We start from the raw sequence: 22,879 nt of genomic DNA on the forward strand, positions 1-22,879 counted from the left end.
AAAGTAAGAAATATTTGGCTTCATGTTCTTCCATAGTTCGTATGGAGTTTTCCCATGTCTTTCAGCGAGGAAGGATCGATTTTGAGTGTAGCAAGCATTGTTGACTGTTTCAGCCCAAAACTTTAGTGGTAGTTTTGATTCAGCTAACATCGTCCTTGCTGCTTCCTTCAAAGACCTATTTCTTCTTTCAACTACTCCAATTTGCTGTGGAGTTCTTGCTGTAGAAGTTTGGTGACTGATCCCTCGTTCCTCGCAGTAGTTCCGAATCATTGAATTTAGAAATTCAGTCCCTCTGTCTGATCGGGTACATGGATAAATATATAGCTCGCGGTAAAAGCACAAGCATGATAAGTGTCACATGCTATCTTACACAAAGTTAAATGGGGTAGGGCCACTGAAAGTTAATGTTTTTGAAAATGTAGTGACAATAATGCAGAAGTCACATAGGTAAGGCCAACAAAAGTTAATGCTTTTGGAAATATAGTGACAATAATGCAGAAGTCACATGGGTAAGGCCACCAAAAGTTAATGCTTTTGAAAATTAAGTGACAATAATGCAGAAGTCACATGGGTAAGGCCACCGAAAGTTAATGGTTTTGAAAATGTAATGACAATAATGCATAATGAAATTTAATTGAAATCGCACAAAATGAAATTACATTGAAATTGCACAAGATTACATTACAAACATAAACACCCTAGAACAATAATTTAAATAACACAATAACTAAAAACAAGCAAATAAAGTATGATTACATCCCATAAAGTTCTGCCATTAGACGATGTTTGTGAGCTTCTTCTTCTGGAGGTAACTGGATTTTTTTCATCAACGTATTCAACGTAGATGTTTTCATCTCTTTTTCACGTGTGATCCTTATTTCACGTAGTTCAGCAGTAAAAGCATATGAGACTATGGAAGATTGTGACACTGTTTATTTTATTTTTCTTTTAGCCTTAGCTTTAGCTTTATCGCTACCAATAGGATGATGAAATCTTGAAGCATCACTTCTAGAAGTTTCTGGAGTGGAGTCGGTTGGAGGATCCGCATCTTCATTTGTCCTTGATTTTTTTGAGCTGTTGCAATTTTCGTCAACATTATCTTCGTCATTTGGGTGAGAACGTCGTATAAAACCAGTACTATCCAATTTCAGTTCCCATTTCGGGTTGCTGCTCATAACTTTTTCAACCACCCCATGCTGCGTAAATTTAGTTTTACCATAAATTGCTTGAGTTGTTTTCTCAATATCCTCTTTGGATTGGCCGCTCGTTCGTCGCTCATATGCAACAACCCACAAGGTTACATTTTTGTTGAGGCGTCTGAAACGCTGCCTCAATGATTCCAAGGACCTTGGGCCTCCAATTTCTGATTATCTGCTCGACTTAGCTCATACATATTTCCAACATTTTTTCAAAATGAGGAACTATTTTGGTTAGTGCTAACAATTGGATTGTTACTGACAAAGCACCAAACAAACTTTAGTGTTATATCTTCTAGATCAATCCAACTTTGCGCATTGTTTGAAGGGTTTGCATGTGTTTGCTCAACATTTTGAAGTGACCTTTTAGAGAAATTTTCAGAGGTTTGGTGATATTTAGAAATAGGAGAATGAGTTGGATTATGCGAGAATCGAAATTTATAACATAATCAAACTCTGAGAATTTATTGGAGCTTGAAATATCAGCAAGATTTGGATAATAGTCTTGGGAGGGATTGAAATTTTGAAAGTTGAAGAAAGAATTATTACCTCGATCCATTGAAAAATAGAGAAAGAAATATTAGATGTTATATGTAAAGAGGGAAAATGAAAAAATTAGAAGATGTGTTGAAATATATCAAGAGTAGTCTTTATTTATAGAGAATGGAAAAAATATAAATTTTGACATTTTATTTTATTTTTAAATATTTTATTATAAAAGATATAATAGTTTATCTGTTTATCTAAATAAAATTTTCCAAACCAATAAAATAGAAATAATTGTCATATTACTATTGATGCATTTTAGAGGAGCGAGAGAGAGAGAGACCATGGTGGTCTCAATTTGAAGGTGGTAGAACAGCTCAACAATCAAGCATTTCAATTTTTTAAAAAAAATTGTTTATTCTTGTTGGCAGTCGACTCGTTCTATTGAGAAGGACCGATAAAGATGGTCTAAGGATACTAGCAATGGTAGCTTTTTTAGCCACAAAAAAAGTTGAAGAGTAACTTTTTCACCGATGTATGATGATGTGGTAAAAAACACAAATTCAACTTTCAATTTTAGGACCTAGCTTCTGCACACATTTCGAGATTGGGAGAAAGAATGTAGAATCTTTTAGGGTAATTGGTGTATAAATACATGATCTTTACTCATTTTTTGGTATTAAATATGAACTTTAAATCTCAGTTATAAATACACGAAGTTTACTCATTTTTTGTATTTAACATGAACTTTAAAACATAGTTATAAATACATGAACTTTATAGTTATTCAATTTTTGACTCATTTTTTATTTTTCTCAAATTAAAGTTGATTTGGAATGTTTAAATCTTGACGTGGACAATTCGTCGTTTTTGGTTAGAGGAAATTAACCCAAAACTAATACTATATTAAAGTGAACAATAAAGAGTCTACAAATTTTACAAATTCAAAAAGCGAATTTCAGTCTTTAACATTTGGCCATTTGGGGATTTCAGAATGTCAATTTCGTCACTTAGAAGGACAAATTTAGAAATTCAAAATATAAAAAACAGGTCAAAAATTGAACGGTGTTAATTTTTATAGCAAGGAATTGTCCACGTCAAGATTCAGGCAATCTAAGTCAGCTTTAATTTGGGGAAAAAAATGAAAATGAGTCAAAAATTGAATAAGTTTAAAGTTCATGTATTTACAACTATATTTTAAAGTTCATGTTAAATACTAAAAATGAGTAAAGTTCTTGTATTTATAACTAGAATTTAAAATTCATGTTAAAACCTAAAAAATTATAAGTAAAGTTCATGTATTTATACACCAATTACCCATATTTTTATACTACTTTGTGACCTCTTTCTTTCATTTTCTTTTTTTTACTTTTTGTTCCTTTAATGGATTTTTTTTCTTTTATTATGCAATTATTTTTTTAAAATTTTAGGATTCATAAAATTATTTAGGCCGTGTTTGAAAATATGGTATAGATAAGCCCAGTTGTGCAAACTCAAATAAAGATTGCTGGGTTAGGCCGGTAAACATATGTGGGTCATTTGTTTGATAACAAATGATTAAAGGGCTAATTAGCCTAAATTTTATTTGTGACTGTTTGATATACGGTAGCCTTACACTGGAAATAATAGGAAATGTCTAAAATGTCCCTTCTAAAATATTAGATGGACAGGCGTGTCCTTTGATTTCCCGCGTCAAAAATGAGAGGGAACGATTGGGGATTTATAGGCGCCAAGTCAGAGAACTCATTCTCACATCAATTCTCGAATTCGTAATCTGAAGCGTCTCCTACTAGAAACTTTGAGATGAATCCGATGCAGCAAGGCCTGAGTTCGGGACAGAAAGGTAAAACGATATGTATGTTTAAATTTCGATTACAGGGTTATGAGAGTGTTCGGTGCATAAAAATATATCATTTGCGCTGCGAGAAATTGATATGCTTGTCATAGATTTGTACTAATTGCATGTGGAATTGGTGAAGTTACTTGATATGATTATGTGCTGTTGTCGTCGGGGAATGGAATTGGTTGGGAATATCTGGGTAATGTTTGCTTTGTTTGAACAGAGAGTAGTCGTTGCCGGGTCAACAAATCTGACAAAACACGGCGGAGTTGGACCAGTAAGGAAGAGGAAACACTGATGGCAGCGTTGAAAGAATTGGTAGCGCAGGGATGGAAGTCCGACAACGGCTTCCGGGCAGGTTACTTGAACAAGCTAGAAGATGCGATGAGGGCTGCATACCCAGGCACAGATTTGAAAGGCGTCCCCCACATTAACTCCAAAATATGCGCAATGAAAAAGAACTACTACAGCTTGTCCTTGATGTTAGGACGTACTGGCTTTGGGTTTAACGCTAATGGCACCATTGATTGCACAGACGAAGAATGGGCTGAAATAGTGAAGGTATGCTTCATAAATCTAATAAACTGGCAGTTTGTAAGAATGTTTACGTTGTCGTATGTTTGAAATTTTATCTTGCAGAAAGACCCAAATGCTAGGTTGATGAGGGATAAGCCGTGGCCGCTAATAGATGACTGGAAACTAGTGTTCGGTAAAGACAGGGCTACGGGAGAGCACGCGGAGGATTTAATGGATGCGGTGACTGCTATGTACCGCCGTGAGAACATTGCGCAGCATGCACCTGATGGAGACTACCATGTCAACATGGAAGAGGTGAATGAGAATGAGGGGGTGGATCAGAATGAGGGGGTGGATGAGAGTGTCAGTCAAAATCACAAGGGAGCTGAGAGGGCACGTGAAGAGACTAGTGGGGGCAGAAAGCGTAAGGCAGCTCGCGAGGAGACGGGTGGTGCTTATGAGATGCTGCTGCGTGAGATGATGAATAACACAGGTCAGAGGTTGGAAACTCTTGCGAATCGGGTCGGATATGATTTCGATATTGGAAAGGCGAGGAAGGAGGTATTTGAAGTATTGAAGGCTATCCCTGAGCTGTCATTGGACGAGAGGTTCGATGTCTGTGAGTTGCTTGCGTACAAGGTGGAACGTCTTGAGATTTTTATGGGACTGCCCGAAGATGCTCGCCCCGCGTATGCAAAGCGCCTCCTCGAGGGCCGTAACAAATGAAAGCTATCGTGCTATATTATGCCTTTTGTATATATTTTGTACAGCTAGCTATATGCATGAAGGTTACATTCCATGCTTAAACACTACTTGGCTGCTCCAATGTGTTCTAGGACACTAGTTTTTTGTAATTATGTGGCATTATATTGCCCGTTTGAACTTTGTCAAAACTGAAATGGTAACTAGTTTTATATAGATCTTGTTGGAACCCTTTTGGGATTTATGCTTTTGGTGGTGTTGCATTAATGGTATTTTGAGTTGATAATTGAAAAAAAAGAATGTCATAAAGTTGTGTGTGAATCTACTAGTGCAGCCCATTGAGAATATTTTACGTGTGTTGCATTAGAGGGGATAAAAAATGGCGGATGTTGAATTGATTTCACCTAACACCTGTATTAAATGCTAATATCCATCTAACATTCACATATTTTCTAATGCCATAAGCACCAATTGTTGACAAAAGACCAAGTAATAACCCACTTCGATTCAAGCACATAAGCACCAGTTAAATTATCCATCCCTAAGATTCAACAAAAGCCTGAATCAAACGACATATTCATATAGCATTACAACATCTAGCAGAAACACTAGTAGATAGTAGTTAATTTACAATAACTGGAAATAAGTTCAAACGAGTTTCCCTACAACAAAACCATGAAATGGCTGGCGGCCTCCCTTGCAATTCTCGCGGCCTCACTCGAAGGTCCATCTGTCATAACAAAACACGTAACTAAATTATATGCATTTGTGATATTAATCTGTCATAACAAAGTATAATCATGCATAAATTCAAACAATAAACCTGGCAGCAATATAATATGTCACTAAAGTATAATCACCTCACATAATAGCAAGCAACAACATGAACAAGTTAGATGGAAGCATTTCAGTCAGTTTAATTTATCCAAACCTTAGTGCTGATTTTGGTATTGGTGCCACATAGACTGAGCTAGAGCGTCTCTCGTTGCATTCCACTCTGGAGATGGCTCTACAGCATCCACATAGTTACCGTGGTCCGGTTCGATGAATTCATTGTCATGTGGCAGATTATCAAATTCTTGTTCTATGGGATCTACATCCATTTCAGACCTAATGAAATTATTAAGTAGAAAACACGCCATGATGAGTCTATTTTGCACCTTAACGGGATAGAACGTGGTGCTTCGTAGAATCCCCCACCGCATTTTCATTATTCCAAACGCGCGCTCTATAACATTTCGCGCCCTCGTATGTCTTAGATTAAATAATTCCTCTGCATTTCGAGGGCGTGCAGCTGCGGGACCCCACTCTTTTAAGTGGTACCGTACTCCCCTATAGGGAGCTAGAAACCCTTCGGCATTGGCATATCCATTGTCACAAAGATAGTACGATCCTATATTTAAGGTTGCATATCAGTTCTATGACAGAATATTGACAGAAACTGAACACATACAAATCGAAAGGTAAGAAGTCTATACCACGGGGCACTTTCAAGCCATTCACCCTGTTAAGTGCATCACGCAGTATTCTAGAATCTGCGGCCGATCCCTCCCACCCAGGTAATACATAAGCAAACCTTAGGTCTCGGTCACACACAGCTAGGGTGTTTGTTGAAATCTGACCCTTCCTCGTTCTATATCGTGGTTTATCACTATTTGGCACCATCACATTGATGTACGTGCCATCTAATGCACCTAGGCACCCCTAGAAACAATAAACAAGGTTAGTTACAATGAGCATTATTAAAATATGAAATATATGTACTCAAAGAGTAGGTCAGCTTGCTATACCTTAAACCAACGCCAACGGGGGTCAGTTGAGTCATCTGGAACAGCTGTGGGTTTAACCAATAGAATTACATGCAGACTAAGAATGGCCCTCAAAACCACATGTACATAGTGCGAAATTGTCTGACCACTTCTCCAGAAATCGAATTTAACTACCCTATTTTTCTTGTGATGAGCTAAAACAGAGAGAAACATCGCGACTTGCTCCTCTACAGTCACAAACCTACCATTCCTAAGACCCCCAAGATCTCTCAACAATTGACATAGATGACCGAACGTATTCCGGTCCATCCTTAGGTTTATAACACAATCTGTCTCACTTAAACCTATCAACCTATTCAAGCGCTTCACTTGATCGGGGATTCTATGAATCATTCCATATGGCTCAACTAACACTCGTCGTTTTCGTTTTCGTGTCTTATCCTTTTCAATACTATCGAGCACAATGATTAACTGCATCATTTGTTCTTGTAAAATCTCTTCAACGGCCATACATACACAAGCATTTATACGCCTCATATTTGACATTGTTTTCTGTTCACACACAAGCACCAACAAGCAAATTCATATACTGAAATCACATATTCGCAGCACACACACTACAACCAGCATCTAATACACAACAACATCATGGCAAACGAAAATACATGAGCATAAACATTTCAGAGTCTTCAGACAGTGCACGTACTTCACCAAGCGCGAGTTTCATTCAAGCAAATGTCACAACTTGTGATACAGCCACATATACCATATCATCAATTTTTTCACAATCAGATTCAAGTCCATAGTATGAGGATGAAAGCACTCACTAGATTTCAGTAGCTTTCCAGCGATGCACAAGCAGTTCTGATGCGAGCCCTAGCACTCTCAAGAACTGAAGAATCCAGATTGGGCGGAGAAACTTCAACACAAACCTGCGAAAAAAGGGACCCATCGAGGTGAAGAATTGAGGGCACTTATGCCCACGAAAAAAATCTCTAGAGTACTCACGAACCAAGCATGAATTCCAAGCAAATGAATTAAGACACATTGTTTTTCCTCTATGAGATTATTTCATCTAATATCCAACACCCAGTTATACCTAAATCACGTACTAGAAAACATGTGCTCCAAATGAATAAACGTAAACCTTACTTCTCAAATAGAGCCACAACTACCACAAACGACAATAGCAAATGCAGTAAGCACGCGAAAATCTCAATGACCATGTCGTGGAATACAAATTGTCATTCTCAAAACACATGGACACACAGCTCAATCCCTAATTAAAACGAGAGATTACCGTGCAGCAAAACCCGAAGCAGAAACGACGGCGTCCTTGGTAATCCCGTTGCAGCGGACGCAGAGAGAGTAATATGCGAGAGGTCAGCGGGGCGGATGAGGGTGGAGCAGCTCCGAAGCTCCACCAGCTTCCTGGGGAAAATCAGAATGGCGAAGCCCTGCGGGTGAATGAGGGAGGAGTAGCTCTGAAGCGCCACCAGCTTCCTGGGGCAAACCAGAATGGCGAAGCCCTGGAACAGTGATATTCACTTCGAAGAAGGCTATCTCGGATCTCTCTTCTGGAATGGAGGTGTGTGATGCCAAGCTCGTGAATTTGTCTATGATATGAGCGGTGACAAGAATTTGATTTGAATTTTGAGGTGAAAAATTGGGGGCAATTATGCCCCTCGATTTACTGTAGCATTGAGTTTTTGGAACTGAGGGTGACCCCAAGTTGAATTTTCGGTGTTGAATAGTGATTTTGCATCGGGCCAGTGACATAATGCGGGCCTTCCACTTTATTGGACTTGCAAATCAAACACAAAAAGTAGCCCAGCTAAGCAACTAATATGCCATTAACTTACAAATCAAACTAGGCCTTAAAGTTTTAGGACCCAGCTTGAAGGAGACATAAATTCCTAAATAGAACTAAGTTCTGCCTATTTGTGAATTTGATTGTCTGACACACTCACTGTTTTTAAAAACGATAAAAAGGAATTTAAGTTGAAAGACGTTATTGTTACTCCATTTATAATGAAGCACAAAATTCGTTTCCCCCAAAACGCGAGCATCTGTTTCACCATTTAAATCTCAGAAATTCTTCATAAAGAGTCCACTTCGCAGAAACCCCAATTCATCTCCAATGTATAAAAGCAAGTTGCAGGAGCTATGCCAGCGGCGGAGCTGGGAGTTGCCGGAGTACGCCACCGCGAAAGACGGGCCCGATCATATGCCGCGCTTCAGCGCTACCGTCACTGTCCACGGCCAGGTATTCGAGACACCAGCCCACTGCAAGTCCTCTAAGGAGGCACAAAACACCGCCGCCCGTGTTGCTTTCGATTCCTTGACCGCTCCTTCGCCGGTTACCTCCTCTGATCCCTCTCCTCCCCTCGCCGGATTCACTGACGCTCCGTTGCCTGTAGCTCCACCACCTCAAATTCAGCCCCTTTCCGTCGCTGCTGATCCTCCTCCGCTGCTGCCTCTCTCTCCTCTCCCTTCGTCTCTTCCGAACCCTCCTCTAGGTAATATATACTCATATTTTGGAATTTATCTGTGTAAAATTTAGTGCAAATTCTCACGGATGATATCATTGCATTTGTTTTATGGCTAAATTTTGAAATTTTTCTAGAGATAAGAGTGATGTGTGCTTGAAGCATTGAGGAGTGGGCTTCTTTCTTTCGCAGTGGATTTTGATGTTTGTTCTGTACGATAATCTGTTTCATGGCTTGGATTTGAAAATTTGCTGGATATAATGAGTGTGATGTTTTTTTGAAGCATGCGTGAACAGCTTGTTAGTTGCTTTGCTTTCTAATTTTGTTTTTGCTTCTTCCTTTTCAAATATATCCTTCATTTGCTATTTTTTGTGGACATTCTTAACACTGAGTATACTGTTACTTGTAATGCTAAGTTTTGTCAATTTCTTCAATTGGATTATTTGATCTATCCCATATTTGCTTAGTAAAGTTCTTAACCCTTATTACCCCGTTTTACTTAGAAAAAGTTATGAAATAAACTAATGGATATATGTGACTGTTGCTATGTTGCATATCACCAATGTGCATTGATGTTTTTTTTTTGAGACGCAATGTACATTGATATTGGATGCTGAAAATTCAATGATATTTGTGCAGGACTTTTGGCAACAAAATCTAATGCTACTACAAAACCTTCCAAGGAGGAGCTACTGCAAGAGAATTGTGATAATACATCACAATGTCCTGTAGATTATAAGATTGCAGTAGGTTCCGAATGTAAAGGTCAGAAAACATATCTTGGTTGTGATTTGTCTGGCTTATCCTATTGTTTGAGTTCCAATGAGCTAATTTCTAGAGCCTAGACATTATTATCGCATAACATGTTTTTCCAAAGCATTAGATTGCCTTGTACATCCGAATTTTTTTCATCTCTACTAATCAAGAATTGTCTCCTAGTTTGATTTAATGTGTTGGTTATGAGCTTAACAATTTTCTATAATTAGCACCTGACAACTAAGCTCTCAAAAGTGTGTAGCCTAATTCACTCCTGTGGAAAGAGAAGGATTCATGTAGTGAGGTTAAGTTGAACTTACAGTTTCATCTATGAGTTTGTTTCACAATCCAGTAACCTCTGTAAAATATATTCATTTATTTTGTCTAGTTGTCACTCAAACTATCAAACCCTAAACCAAAAGTTATCCTAGCTGATTTATTAGTCTTTTTTTGGTATAGTGATTAATTTCGAGCAATTATTTAGTGTAGCGTCCCATTTTGAGATTGAGGTAAATAAGAAGTTATTTATAGGTAAGAAATTAAAAGATGCATGTTCCAGTACTTGCAAGATGTATAAAGTATTATCTGAACTCAAAATGTTGGACTATGAAACTTCAATAATATTTGTGCGGGACTTTGGCAACAAAAGACAATGCTAAATCCTACAGAGGAGGATTTATTGCTGGAGAACGAAAGGGTAGTAAACAAAGTCCTAAAATTTTAAGATAACAAGACGTGTGAATATAAAGGTTAGAAAAAGATATTTTTTTGTGTTTTCTTTGGATCATACTAGCAGTCCAAATTCTCTAATGTGCTTTCTCAGATTCATTATTGCCTATCTTGCATAAAATTTCCTTAAAAAGCTTGGGATTGGTGATTGTATAGTATTTTCTATGTCTGAATCTTTTCTTCTCTAAGCAAGAATCATCTTGTGGTTTGACATAATGTGTTATTGATGACACCAGATGTATTGAGCTCTTTATTTAGTCTTAACTGTTTTAATATGTTAAACAAGGGCGCATAAGATTGACACACCTCTGGAAAGGGAAAGAACCATGTAGTTACAGATTAAACCTGAGCTGAGGGCATTAAACTCATGCAGTAAGGTTGAAAGTAGCACCTAAAGGAACAACCAGAGTGGGATAATGAGGCTTTAATAAGTATTTCAAGGTTTGTCTTTCAGTCAGTAACTAATAGTTCTATTTATGTAGAATGTATCTCATGTAACTGGTAATTTGGTTTATGAGCTATACATACATAGTTGATTGTATTCAAGACCATACTCTACTCTAGTCTCCATTATTAGTTAGATTCATTATGTTGTCAGTTGAATTATCAACCTTATTTGAATTTATCTTCAAAATAAATTCTGTTGTAAAAAGAATTTCAACTAGCTTGTTCTTCAAGTTTAAGCAATCTTTATATCATGTCAATTTTAGTGGGTGGTTTTTTTAACACTGCTCTTATCTTTCACAGATATATTGCATATGTACAAGAATCTATTGCAGCAACATGCTCAAAAAGAAAATCTTGGATTCCCTGTATACACTTCTGAGGCTGAAGGACCTCCTCATTCTCGGCGGTTTAAGTCAAAGGTTTCCATTAATGGAAAATTATATGAAACGCCAGAATTTTTCTCCACGCTGAAGGAAGCCGAACAAACGGCTGCAAAAATTGCTTGTCAAGCATTATCAGTGGATGTAATTCAAGAGGCTAGTATTCTAACTCTTTAATGTAAAAATTGATTTTATTTTTATTTTTCTCTCTAACTTTGTAAATTTTACATGCTATTAGGATAAGGGCTTATATAAAAATCTTCTACAAGAATTAGCCCAGAAAAAAGGACTAATGTGCCCATCATATGAGACAGTCAGTTCGGGGTTCTCTCACAAGCCTATATTTGTGTCTACTGTGGAGATAGGATCTGACAGTTTTCAAGGGTGTGAGGCTAAAACCAGAAAGCAGGCAGAGATGAAAGCAGCTGAAGCTGCTTACTATGCTCTTACGAAAGGTACGAAAATGATGATTCATGGAGAGCGAGCTTATTGAAGTTCTATTTTCATTTATTTTTACTTTTATGAACAACAATTCAGCTAATCAAGAGTTACTTTCTACCTAGACTGACTAATCATTAATTTAATCATGGCTTCCTTGTAATGTATAAGGAGTTATCTTTCTTGACTGCGGCCATAATATTAAACATTCCCATAAACTTAATTGCTCAACCTTCTCTGACATTGACTCACAATCTTTTGCAAAATTAGTAGAATACTGTTTCTTAAGTATTCTCTTTAGTAAAACCTTCTTTATCTTGCTAAGTCTATGCTTCTTTTTGAAGATCAAGTGGCTGAGTAGTATGTCAATAGTACCCTGAGTAAAGTGACAAGTTTGTGGATGGGCTAACATAAATTTTAATTTGCAGGAGTCCCACCCACGAATTCGATGAATGTGTCTCCTATGAACACACATCCGTTTGCTGATAACTTGTCACAAAATATCCAGCCCACTGCAACAACTGAAAAGCAGCAGAACATCCAGGCCACAGCAACAACTGAAAAGCATCAAGTTGCAACAGATGAAGGTGATTTCTGAAAACCTGATATTTTAAAAGCTATCTCACTCGATTTCTATTGTTAATGTGAAGACCGGCATCAGATGAGCATGTTTCTTAACAAACAAATTTGTGCAGAGCATGTTTCAATGGTTCGAATGGGTGAGAACTCCTGTGCTCCTTGTCTTGAATCTTAATCTTCTTTAGTCTGTGCAGAAGATATCTCTATTTACTTCTCTCAAGTGTGATGATGATGTGTTGTAGGAAATATTTAATGGACTTTTGAACAAATAAAATAATTGGGATGGATCTGCAAGCTTCATTTTATTCTTGAAATAGATTTCTAGTGCAGAATCACGTTTATCAGCACCAGAGATTATTGTTTTGGGTAAATAGATTTCTAGTGCAGAATCACGTTTAGACAATTTGGAAAGAGAAATCAGCTGAAGGAGTATTGAGCTATTTTGTCTTCCTACTGGGGACTGCATGTTTACTTGTGCTGTATGAAGTTCCAATGAATAATGCATGTTTAATATTCTCTGCCATTGACCATTGAAAAGTATGTATCGATCTAATTCAGTTTCTTTTGCTAATTACTAATGAATGATGTGTTTCTTGTGTAATTGATTCCACTTCAGATGGTCCGCTAAATGCAAAAAGAGCCAAGTCTTCGCCTGAAGATGTGGATGTGACTGTGAATGCTCATCTTCACAGTAACCCTCCATCTCATGATACAACATCTGCTGAGCCTGTCCCTGAGCCGACAGCTGATAACCAGCCGAGGTGGAAGACTGTGGTTTTTCCGCGCAAATCAAACTGGCCAATACCTCAAAATGCCTCTGTGATGCCATATAGCGATGACCAATGGGTTGCTTACAGAGTCGAACTAGACCAAAAACCAACTGCAGAAATAGGTAGTGCTAACTTGGTTTAGGTGATGCAAGCTTTTGATTCTGCAATAGAAGACCACTTAGTTGTATGGAATGATCACTGTTTGGCTAAACGACACTTTGAACTAACAATCGCTAGTTGGCGAAGAATATGCATGTGCATCAACTTGTTCTTACTCCCAGATTAGATCTTCATTACACTGAATCTCTTTGAATTATTTTCGACCAACTTAGAGGGTGTTTGGTTAAGCTTATTTTTTAAAAAAGTTATAAGATGTAATCTCTCAAGATCTTATAAGATGTCAAAGTATTTGAATAATTAAATTTGTAAGCTAGGAGAAAAAATTGAATTGAGATGAAATTAAAAGGGTATACGATGGGAATAACAAATCATTATAGGATTAATTTTGTAAAATGATTGTTCCTTTTAAAAACCTTTTTTTACCATAAACAAAGGAATTTGAACTCTTAAAACAACTTACAACTTCTTTTAACGAGCTTATAAGCTCAGCCAGAGACCATCTTATTATGTTTAAACATTTTATATAGGACATGGACATTGCCCCACATCTATATATAAATAAAACACCAGTTTTCTTCCCGCCAATTTAATGTCATTTTTGCAATTATAATGTCAATTAAGGATAAAAATTTAGAAATTAAAAGAGAGTGGAGTGAGAGGAGAGAGAAAAGTAGAATTGTGAGATAAGTTACGCTTCATCTACTATCATTTTTTTCCCACATTTTCTCTCTCCTCATTTCCTTATACATTCACCCATTTTTTCTCAATTCCAAAATTTTCTCTCTTCTGACATATTTTTCATATCTAGATGATTTTCTAAAAATCTTTAAATTTAATTTATGAAAATATATTCGACATGTATCTTAAATTAAAGATCATGACAAGATTTTTAATTTGATATAAAAATCATTAAATGTGAATTTGAAATAAATAAGTTATTATAATTTAAAATTTTAAAGTGATTATATTTCTCTCTCCTCTTTCTTTTTCTATATTCTTTCATTTTTTTCCCCTCTCTCCTTATTCACTCCACGTTATTATATTATCTATATATTAATCTCTCTCCACAAAATTTATCATGTTCTCTTCTCTTTTGATTATAATTATTTTAATTTAATGCAATTAAGGAGAAGGAAATTTCAATATGAATTTGTAAAAAAATAGTTATTTATCTTAAAATTAGAATTTAAATTGTAATATAGATTTATTTAATAATATGTACAAATTATTTATTTGTTTGTATAAACATATTTGTTGTTATATTTTGTTTTTATATTATTCGTATTTTTTCTATTTTTGTAATTATTTTTGGGCTATTTAAATATGAACTTTTAATAATAATGCAGTTCGTACTTTTAAGAGCCCAAAATTATTATATGACGTCTATTAATATTGTTATTGATAGTTTTAGTGTTATTTGCTCAAAATGAGATTCACTTAAATTATATGCTTTATAATCAGTAAATTTAATTATTATACAATACTCATCAAATTTAATACTTATACTCCTACTCATTAAGTTGATAAACTATCAAATACTAATATTTAAATTAACAAAATTTTTTTGTTATTAAGAAACTTACTTTTCAGGAGTAAGTGGCGTGGTTTACACCAATTAAGTACATTTTCTTTACTGAAAATGAAAAACGAGCCTATTGGAGTGAGACGTCTCAAAAAGGAAAACGAACCTATTAGAATGGGACGGAGTGAGTAATATATTTATATAAATTAAAATTTTAAAAATAAATAAATATATCGTGGCCCGTGCATCGCACGGGAGGATGTACTAGTAACTACTAACTGATAACAATATTGTATGTTAAAGAGAAGTGACATTGCTATTAGAAAATGTTAAAAGTTTCACAAGCAGTGCATAACTTGTGAAAGAGTCATCGATCCCTACCAAATATACATATATATCACTGAGCATTTCGAAAACAATAATGCATTGATCATTCTTTCTAATAAACCTACCTGCAGATGATTAGCTCCAGAATGTCTAAATAGAAACAAGTACAGTATGCAACATATTCATGTAGAAAGAGTAAACAAGCTTTACCACATATTTATATTGCATTTGATTTTCTCACAACAAAAATGTGTCGGGATACAAAAAATTCCAATGTCTACTATAATGGCAAGGGTTTTAAAACTCAATATCTATAATGATTCAATTCTAGTCTACTTCGAAGTAAACCAAAAAGACTACAAATATGATCTAAGGCAATAAATAACTTGTATCCTACAAAAACCTGGTCGCTGTCGAATAAATGAAACCAGTACATAGAAATGCGGTACAGTTAAGCAAATTCACATCACAACACCTTCAATGTTGTTAAGAGCCTTCTTTGCAATCCTGAACTTGCTCGCCAGTGACTTTTGACCGCTTAAGACATATTTGCTTATGAAAAGCTCAACCCCACTCCTAAGAGCTTCGTATTCAGGAGTCACAGCGATACGCGTGAAAATATTCCAAACTTTCTTATCTGAGAACTCGAATATGGCCACAAATAGCATCCGGAAATGCATGATCCTTTTTGGAGTCAGATTTGCAGGGTCACTCAAATCAACAGCCTTCAAAACTGCTAATGAAAGGCTAAAAGACTCGACCATCCTTGCAGTAAATTTTGCTAAATGCATCGATCTGATCAGTGACATTGACTCCAGTTCCTTGAAGTGATCCCATAGGCAATACTGCAACAACAACAAAAAAAGACACAAAGACAAATATAAGTTTAGCGAATTACTTGAAGGAAGTGGATGACTCTATACCTACCCATTTGAAACTGCAGTGTGAAATTTAAGGCAAAAAATAGCAACAATTTAGTGATCAGTATAATTGAAAGAAAAGCAACAAGATCCAATGAACTATTATATCTGCCCAATTCAAACATATAGCTTTATCCAGCATGATTATTCACATTGGAAAGCAATAATGTTTGACGTAGACTTTCACCTTCTCACTCCCACCATTCTCAACTTTATTGCAAGAAAAGCATCTAGTTTAATTAGCTGAGGGAATTTTGGAGCGTTAAGTTCTTAACATTGACTGCACTGCTGCAGGAAATGCTAACTAGAGAAAAAAACATGAAAACAACCTAGAAAAGGAAGGAATATCTCCGAATGACAGTGCCTTGTTTAAATCAATCACATCACATACTCATACTGCAGGATCTCAGCATTTACATATATGCTTCAGGTAAAAAATTTAGTTCCCCATCCGATTAAAGCTACGCAAGGGACTTGGTGACAGGGACATCTCTACCAACAATACTCAATGAATGTCATGAAATTATAGTACAGATATATGTCAAATCAAAGAGCCGTACAATCATAAAGTTGTTTCCCATCCACAAAATGACAAGCATTATTTGAACCAAATTCTTCCTTTTTAGCGTATAATCAGCTTGATTATGCTGAAAATTTGTCATTACCAAATGAAAACTTCTCACACAGGAGGTGGGCAATCATAACATCTTACACCAATCAACCAGTAAAAAAAACTCCAGGTCATTTTATCCATCTTCATTAGGGCAGAAAGACGTGTTTCATATGTATCCTTAATCCTCAAGCAGTACCAGGGAGAAGGCTAGATATTTGGTTTTAATATCAAATTCTCAAGTATCAATTAAAAGGTTATTGGTTAAATAAATAGCTAAGCCACAAAACTAGAAATCCACCTGTAAAGTGAACTTGTGGTTTTTGTCATGGCTGCATAGCTTAGATGCAAGAATACAGTAGTATTCATTGAATACTTTCTCTTGTAGACAGCACTCCACAAGTACGCGCATGATCTCTCGATCCTAGCAGGCAGAAAAGACAATAGGGGTATTAGAAATGATAAATGAAATACGAGAACTATAATTAAGATATTGATACCTGCTTTCCTGGCAAGTCAAGTCCAAGAAGTTTCTCAAACGCATCAATATAGTCCTCTCCACTCATAATTACACAAAAAATCGCTCTTCTTGCACTTGTATTCATCCTCATTGATGCTGCAAGCTGTAACATCTTTTTGGTTTCGGGGATCTCTTTATCAATTGTCCCAGCAACCTCTTCAATATTTTCAGTAGTTGAAGCAATATCTCCAGACAACCACCACTGACCTTTCTTGTTAGGATCAAGAAGCTTGCTCCATTTCAAACCTCGTATTAATATATCATCAACCCTGAACTGCAGTAGAAAAACATGAGAAACGTAAATAAAAGCAAAAAGACCAAAAATATATAGCATACACATGTGCACGCTTACACCTCAAAAAGGACGCACTTTGCTTATTTCTCCACATATGAAAAGAACCTAAAACCCTTACTTTGCAAATATCACAAAATTTCCAATATATTCTCAAGTAGTCATCATGTGATTGTTAACTGTTCTGGAAATAATAATTACATAATAGCTCTGGCCTCGCCTTGGACACACCTAAGGATATGTCCCTACCCAAAAATCACAAATAGATACTTACATCTTAATATTTTCAGAGGTGATAATTGATTAACAGAAAATAGACATAACATCAGCATATCATAGAAAAAAAAACAGTAAAAATATTGTAAGTGGCGGATGGCGGAGAAAATGGGGAACAAAAAGGACCAACATTATGCAGGACAAAGACCAAACAGTATGCGTGTAGATAGAGCTGGTTCCAGATCTTGACACAATGCTGCACCACTTCACTTAAAGCAGTTCAAGGCAGAGCATATGTTATTTGATCAGAGTCAACACTTAAAAGAGATATATACAATTAGATCTATGATAACAGAAACTACATTGTCTTTTCCAGTATCCTGAGCATGTTATTGTAGAATGACCATGATGTCTGCTACATAAGAAGAACAAGAGCTACCATCAAACATATAATAGTAACTGTGTGAGATGAGAACATGAACCTTCTGTAGCCACTTCTTTATCCGTGTGTGCTGTACAGTTTCGTCTTTCGATCTCTTCTTGTTGTTCTTTATGTCACATATGGTATCAATCATAAACTCCATCTGAAGAAATTGACAGGAGTAAGAGGAAGTAGGAAGCATATGGTATGCTACATAAGAAGAACAAGAGCTACCATGATGTCACATGTTAGTGAGTCAGTGTAAATAATTTCAATGTACATACTCTTTTGCTGTTTAGATTTGATTGCCCGGATACAGCAGAGGCCTTCAACTCATTAACCCTACTCTGAATATTGTGAATGAAAGTTTTCATGCCAACAGGATCATCCCCTCGCAACTTCATCCCACAACCTGTCAGAAGCAACTTTTTTAGTATAAACAAACGCAATCACCAAGTGACCAAAACCACTGCAAGTCATGGCAAACAAAAATAATTGCTCAGTAATTGTTCGAGCGATGTGAAATAATTGCTCAACAAATTTATATGGTCCACAAGTATAAACTTTTTACCATGACAAAAACTAAAGAAAGTATGACTTACACTGCAACACTGTCAGGACTGTCGAAACATCAACCTCAGTTAATCGCTTGCCCAGCATTATCAGGAAATCATAGATCAATTCACTGGTCATCAAAAGGAGAGTTCATCAGTGGGCTGCGGCACATCAAAACTCAATATCGACTAAAAGGGAGGATAAAAGCAGAGGTAAAAGATGTTCAAATGTGATATCAAAATGTCAAATTAATTACATCAAGAAACATTCACTTGCAGAGAACTGAGAACCCTAATGATTCTTCAGTAAAGTGGGGCTTGCTTTTTTTAAAGTTAACTACTGAAAACAATCTCAAATGTCAATATAGTTAATGCAATGAATGCTGGGCAGAAAGAGATCACACTATACTTAAACGTCATGCCATCCATGTCATACCAAAAGTGTATATCTTAAAGAAACCAACTTTTGATTGCACAAATCTATAGAAACAGCCAAGGGACAATTTCAAAATATAAAGTATCTACCATGCTTGAGCCAATAGCTGCTGAACGAAAACTAAGACCATCAAGCAAATATCAAAGTTGCTCTAGTATGTTTAACGTACAAAATTTAGAAGAATGGTTCACATATTCAATTGGAAAAAAAAAAAAAAAGTTAATAGGCAATGAGAAGCTGATAAATGCCAAAATAGAAGAAATCATAAGCAGATTTACAAATGGAGTCAATATACAAGCAGCACGAGTGAACATACAATTGCATTTATAAAAACTATGAGTATATAAATATTGTTACCGTACCTGGAGCAGACTCCAAAAACATATAAATGAGATAACAAAAGAGTCAAATTCCGCAACGAGAGATTGTCTTCTTTCATATACTCTTCCTGAGATAGAACACAAAAAAGGCCTCTTGTCAACCAAGAGAAAGCACACCTTGAAAGTACGAAGGAGGTGGCCATATTGCAAATTTGATAAAGCCATATAGCTTGAAGTGATTGTGCCTTTTGATTAAGTAGATTCCCGTTGTTAGTTAATTAGATTTATACCGTGCAAAAGATGTATGAAACTTGTTCAGGAGAACTACCTCAAAACAATTTGCAAGACGTGCAAGAAGTTTGGCACCAAAGTCCATCCCAACCAAACAAGCCATTCCAGCAACAAATGCTGCAAAAACTGCAGCATACCTTCATATGGAAATGCAAAAAATGTATTTGATGTCAAAAAATAAAAGAGGAACAACAACTAAATTTGAATGAAAGACATCAACTTGTTTCTGAAAAGATCTTACACTTAAATTAAACAAATTTATACTAAATACCACAAAACCTTTCTTCACTGAAGGCATAAACACGTTGCTGGTTAGTAGTACCTGGTGAACAAAAGTCATATAAGCCTATGCAATAAGAATGAAGTACAATGTCCATTCCTCACATGGTGGTCATCCAAGAAATATCAATATATCCGTGTGCATGTGTTGGCCTAGCGGTAGAGTTGTTAAGGCTAAAGGTCTTGGGTTCGAGTCCACCATGGTGCGGTCTTTAAATTTAATTGTTTAATTGTTAATTTATCAAAAATAAAGATATATCAATATATCCAAGGCTGCATATATATCTTCTGGGGCTCTCTAATGATTTTCACAATAACCTCACAAACCCCCCCCCCTCCCAGGGAACCCCTAGGGTTCCTCTTACTAGGCACTTGTTTCAGTTACGACAGAGAATAGATTATAATGTACCATAATAAAGCAAGCATCATAATCAGTTTATATATTTCATAATAATAATTAGTCTACAACTGTGTAAACTCAGCTAGGAACAAACTGGAGAAAACATAGGACATCCAGGGAAAGAAACAAATATACTTAACTGTTCGTTTCCACGAGGGCCTCCAGAACAAGAGGACACAATCTCTTCACTTACGATCTGGGTACCAACAGCACGGCCTACAGACTGCAAGTAGCAGAAATTACACAAATCATGACAACTGGGATTGTTATACCGACAAAGCAACTCATGCTAATCTACAATAAAACTATTGATAGTTCCATATGAACAGCATGGTCCATGCCCAACAGTCTGCAAGTAGCAGAAATTACAAAAATTATGACAACTGAGATCTCAACATCAACAAAGTGACTCATCTATCTAATCCACGATATAGCTAATATACATCAAGATTATAAACTAATGTATAATGTCCATAATGTCTGGCCCATGCCCAATTCTTGCAATTGTTATGCAAAGAATTGCAACATAGCCACCTAATCATGACATGACAGAGCCATCAGTTTCCAAGACTCTGAAAGTAAAAAAAAAATCAACAAACATAATCATATATCATATATATATATATAGAAAGGAGAAGTAAACCTTTTCACATCAATAACACAAATATCCTGGAGTTAGCAGAAGTCTAATTTGATGATAGACTGTATGTTAGATATGTGAAATATCAATGTATAATTTATACCCAGTTATAACCATTGCCAAAGATTGGTTCCAAGCTCAATCGCCATTCATAAGTGCATTTTCTGTATTTTTCTAACCATGTATAGACTCTTAACCGGTTCCACAAACAATACTTGAACAATATTATACAAAGCAGATATGACTACTGGTAACTTACTTGAAAGAGAGCCGAAATTTCACTGGTGATCGACTCCACATTGGTCTCAGAAAGCCTATTGAGAAGTCCTGAAAAATAATGAATTAAATCAATCTAGGACATAGCACATGATAACTAATAGACTCATCAAACCGTAAGAGAATACAAAGGTAAGCTCGTACCTCGTAATCTTCTACGCACTTCAGCATATTCAGCCGATTCATTTACACCATGAGATCTAAGATGGGGAGCCACATATTTCCCTGTTCCCTTGTTAGGTAATTTATCCAAGGCTACCTCGGAGGAGACGGTCTTTGGAGGTCCAGATACTTCTTGTCCTTGTTCAGATGAACTGGAATTGCCATGTTTTTTTAATAATCTGCTAGTTTCAAGGTTTTTCTTTCGATAATCTGTAGCAAGATACTCATCCTCATGCTCCTGATCGCTAGTTAGGGAATCAGACTCTTCACTGCCTTCATCAGATGAAATAGGGGAATCTTTAGGTGAGACCACATCATCGAGCTCCTCGTCGCTAGTTAGTAAATTGGACTCTTGAATGCCTTCATCAGATGAAATTTCATCATCTAAGTCTTTATCAACTGAATCAGGCATTTTAGTTTTCAAATAACTAGCAGTATCCCGGGCAGTTTTATCCTCTTTTCCAATTTTCCCAAGACTTTCAGTCATAGATGGTATACCTTCAAGCAACATATCCATATCATCATTGGCATTAGTCAACCTCCCACTCTTCACCTTGAGCTTCTTTGCAAGTCTCCTCTCCAAACGCATATCCTCCTCTGCTGATGCCATTATTCCATTCGTTTCCATATCTAGGAAGTTAAAGAAGTTGGCTTTTGAAGTTTTATCTAAACTCCTCTTCCGTTTCAACTCCTTTTTCGCTTCTGAGTTTCGTGAAGTACGAGAGAGTCTAGTTGCCTCACTAGTTGTCGACTCCCTTGTTTTAGTTTTGGATATCTCCACCATCTCAGGTTGCATAGTGCTACCATCATTTTCATTGTTCTTAAGTCGCTTCCCTGCCTTCTCAGACTTCGACTCTAAATTAACAACCTTTGATTGCTACAACAAGTGAAACAATAATTCTTAGTTCCATGAGAAAAAATAAAACGCACTGGATTAAGCTTCGTGTTCGGATTTCATAATTGAGTAAAACAATCACATACAATAAATGATGCAGCATTATAAAATACTAGAAAAATGCACCAGAATGTTTCGCACGTTCAGACATCATAGTCTCATAAAACAAACAGAAAATATACACACAGCATAAAACAAATAATGAATATATAAACATGCAAATTACTCGATGGTGGATCCATGAATCAAACTTTTTCTTATTCCTGGCTGAGCGAGCTTCTTTTCTGCGCTCTTTGCGGGTGGATTTCTCTTCTGCAGCCACAGTATAATGGGAAACACTGTTATTGGAAGTACAATGGCGTAGTGAAGAACAATTGCGCAGATATTATTCTTACCCATGTTGTGTATCTTTCCCGCTGGGGAAAGAGGGTATGCCAAGCCGAACAGATAGACGGACTGGTGACTTGGGGAGCAGCGGCGGCAGCCAGGAAGCGGAGGGGAATAAGAGGCGGCGAGTCGCAGGAAAAAAAAATTAGTGGGGTTTTCGGAGGCGGAGGATTTGGGAATTAATTTATCGCATG

The 22,879-nt window shown here is 36.4% G+C and overlaps 4 protein-coding genes across 5 annotated transcripts; 2 read left to right on the forward strand and 2 right to left on the reverse strand.

The window, feature by feature from the left end:
- Positions 1-3,752: 3,752 nt before the first annotated feature.
- Positions 3,753-4,932, forward strand: LOC130997546 (uncharacterized). Its single transcript, XM_057922886.1, has 2 exons — positions 3,753-4,083; positions 4,162-4,932. Exons 1-2 carry the CDS (start codon positions 3,820-3,822, stop codon positions 4,762-4,764), a joined length of 867 nt encoding a protein of 288 aa, XP_057778869.1. The 5' UTR covers positions 3,753-3,819; the 3' UTR covers positions 4,765-4,932.
- A 1,220-nt stretch (positions 4,933-6,152) lies between these two features.
- Positions 6,153-7,046, reverse strand: LOC130998297 (uncharacterized). The gene is made up of 3 exons (XM_057923728.1): positions 6,531-7,046; positions 6,244-6,444; positions 6,153-6,158 (listed from the first exon to the last, which is right to left on the reverse strand). The coding sequence occupies exons 1-3, from the start codon at positions 7,044-7,046 to the stop codon at positions 6,153-6,155; spliced, it is 723 nt and encodes a 240-aa protein (XP_057779711.1).
- Positions 7,047-8,457: 1,411 nt separating this feature from the next.
- LOC130997547 (double-stranded RNA-binding protein 1-like) lies at positions 8,458-13,377 on the forward strand. The gene is made up of 6 exons (XM_057922887.1): positions 8,458-9,028; positions 9,638-9,763; positions 11,231-11,466; positions 11,549-11,765; positions 12,177-12,335; positions 12,944-13,377. The coding sequence occupies exons 1-6, from the start codon at positions 8,650-8,652 to the stop codon at positions 13,237-13,239; spliced, it is 1,413 nt and encodes a 470-aa protein (XP_057778870.1). The 5' UTR covers positions 8,458-8,649; the 3' UTR covers positions 13,240-13,377.
- Positions 13,378-15,253: 1,876 nt separating this feature from the next.
- Positions 15,254-22,879, reverse strand: LOC130997548 (uncharacterized). 2 transcript variants are annotated; one of them, XM_057922888.1, is made up of 13 exons: positions 22,694-22,879; positions 22,525-22,610; positions 21,386-22,280; positions 21,225-21,292; positions 20,466-20,548; positions 19,684-19,783; positions 19,398-19,483; positions 18,648-18,730; positions 18,330-18,457; positions 18,107-18,208; positions 17,097-17,390; positions 16,898-17,020; positions 15,254-15,911 (listed from the first exon to the last, which is right to left on the reverse strand). In XM_057922888.1, the coding sequence occupies exons 1-13, from the start codon at positions 22,695-22,697 to the stop codon at positions 15,528-15,530; spliced, it is 2,436 nt and encodes an 811-aa protein (XP_057778871.1). In that variant the 5' UTR covers positions 22,698-22,879; the 3' UTR covers positions 15,254-15,527. The 2 variants fall into 2 exon arrangements, with proteins under 2 accessions (XP_057778871.1, XP_057778872.1); XM_057922889.1 differs by having other exon boundaries at positions 22,550-22,610; positions 22,694-22,878.

The sequence above is a fragment of the Salvia miltiorrhiza genome, chromosome 8 (assembly GCF_028751815.1).
Source record: "Salvia miltiorrhiza cultivar Shanhuang (shh) chromosome 8, IMPLAD_Smil_shh, whole genome shotgun sequence".
Lineage (NCBI taxonomy): Eukaryota > Viridiplantae > Streptophyta > Magnoliopsida > Lamiales > Lamiaceae > Salvia > Salvia miltiorrhiza.

Bases quoted from the DNA above. Each gene is read 5' to 3' on its own strand.
- LOC130997548 (XM_057922888.1), bottom strand. The intron at 19,784-20,465 runs GTTAAGTATATT...TTCCATATGAAG, and splicing joins GGCCCTCGTGGAAACGAACA to GTATGCTGCAGTTTTTGCAG. The intron at 19,484-19,683 runs GTAGTTCTCCTG...GTTCTATCTCAG, and splicing joins GTCTTGCAAATTGTTTTGAG to GAAGAGTATATGAAAGAAGA.
- LOC130997546 (XM_057922886.1), top strand. From the start codon at position 3,820: ATGGCAGCGTTGAAAGAATTGGTAGCGCAGGGATGGAAGTCCGACAAC. The intron at 4,084-4,161 runs GTATGCTTCATA...TTTATCTTGCAG, and splicing joins AATGGGCTGAAATAGTGAAG to AAAGACCCAAATGCTAGGTT.
- LOC130998297 (XM_057923728.1), bottom strand. From the start codon at position 7,046: ATGAGGCGTATAAATGCTTGTGTATGTATGGCCGTTGAAGAGATTTTA. The intron at 6,445-6,530 runs GTATAGCAAGCT...TATTGTTTCTAG, and splicing joins CCCGTTGGCGTTGGTTTAAG to GGGTGCCTAGGTGCATTAGA.
- LOC130997547 (XM_057922887.1), top strand. From the start codon at position 8,650: ATGTATAAAAGCAAGTTGCAGGAGCTATGCCAGCGGCGGAGCTGGGAG. The intron at 9,764-11,230 runs GTCAGAAAACAT...TATCTTTCACAG, and splicing joins AGTAGGTTCCGAATGTAAAG to ATATATTGCATATGTACAAG. The intron at 12,336-12,943 runs GTGATTTCTGAA...ATTCCACTTCAG, and splicing joins TCAAGTTGCAACAGATGAAG to ATGGTCCGCTAAATGCAAAA.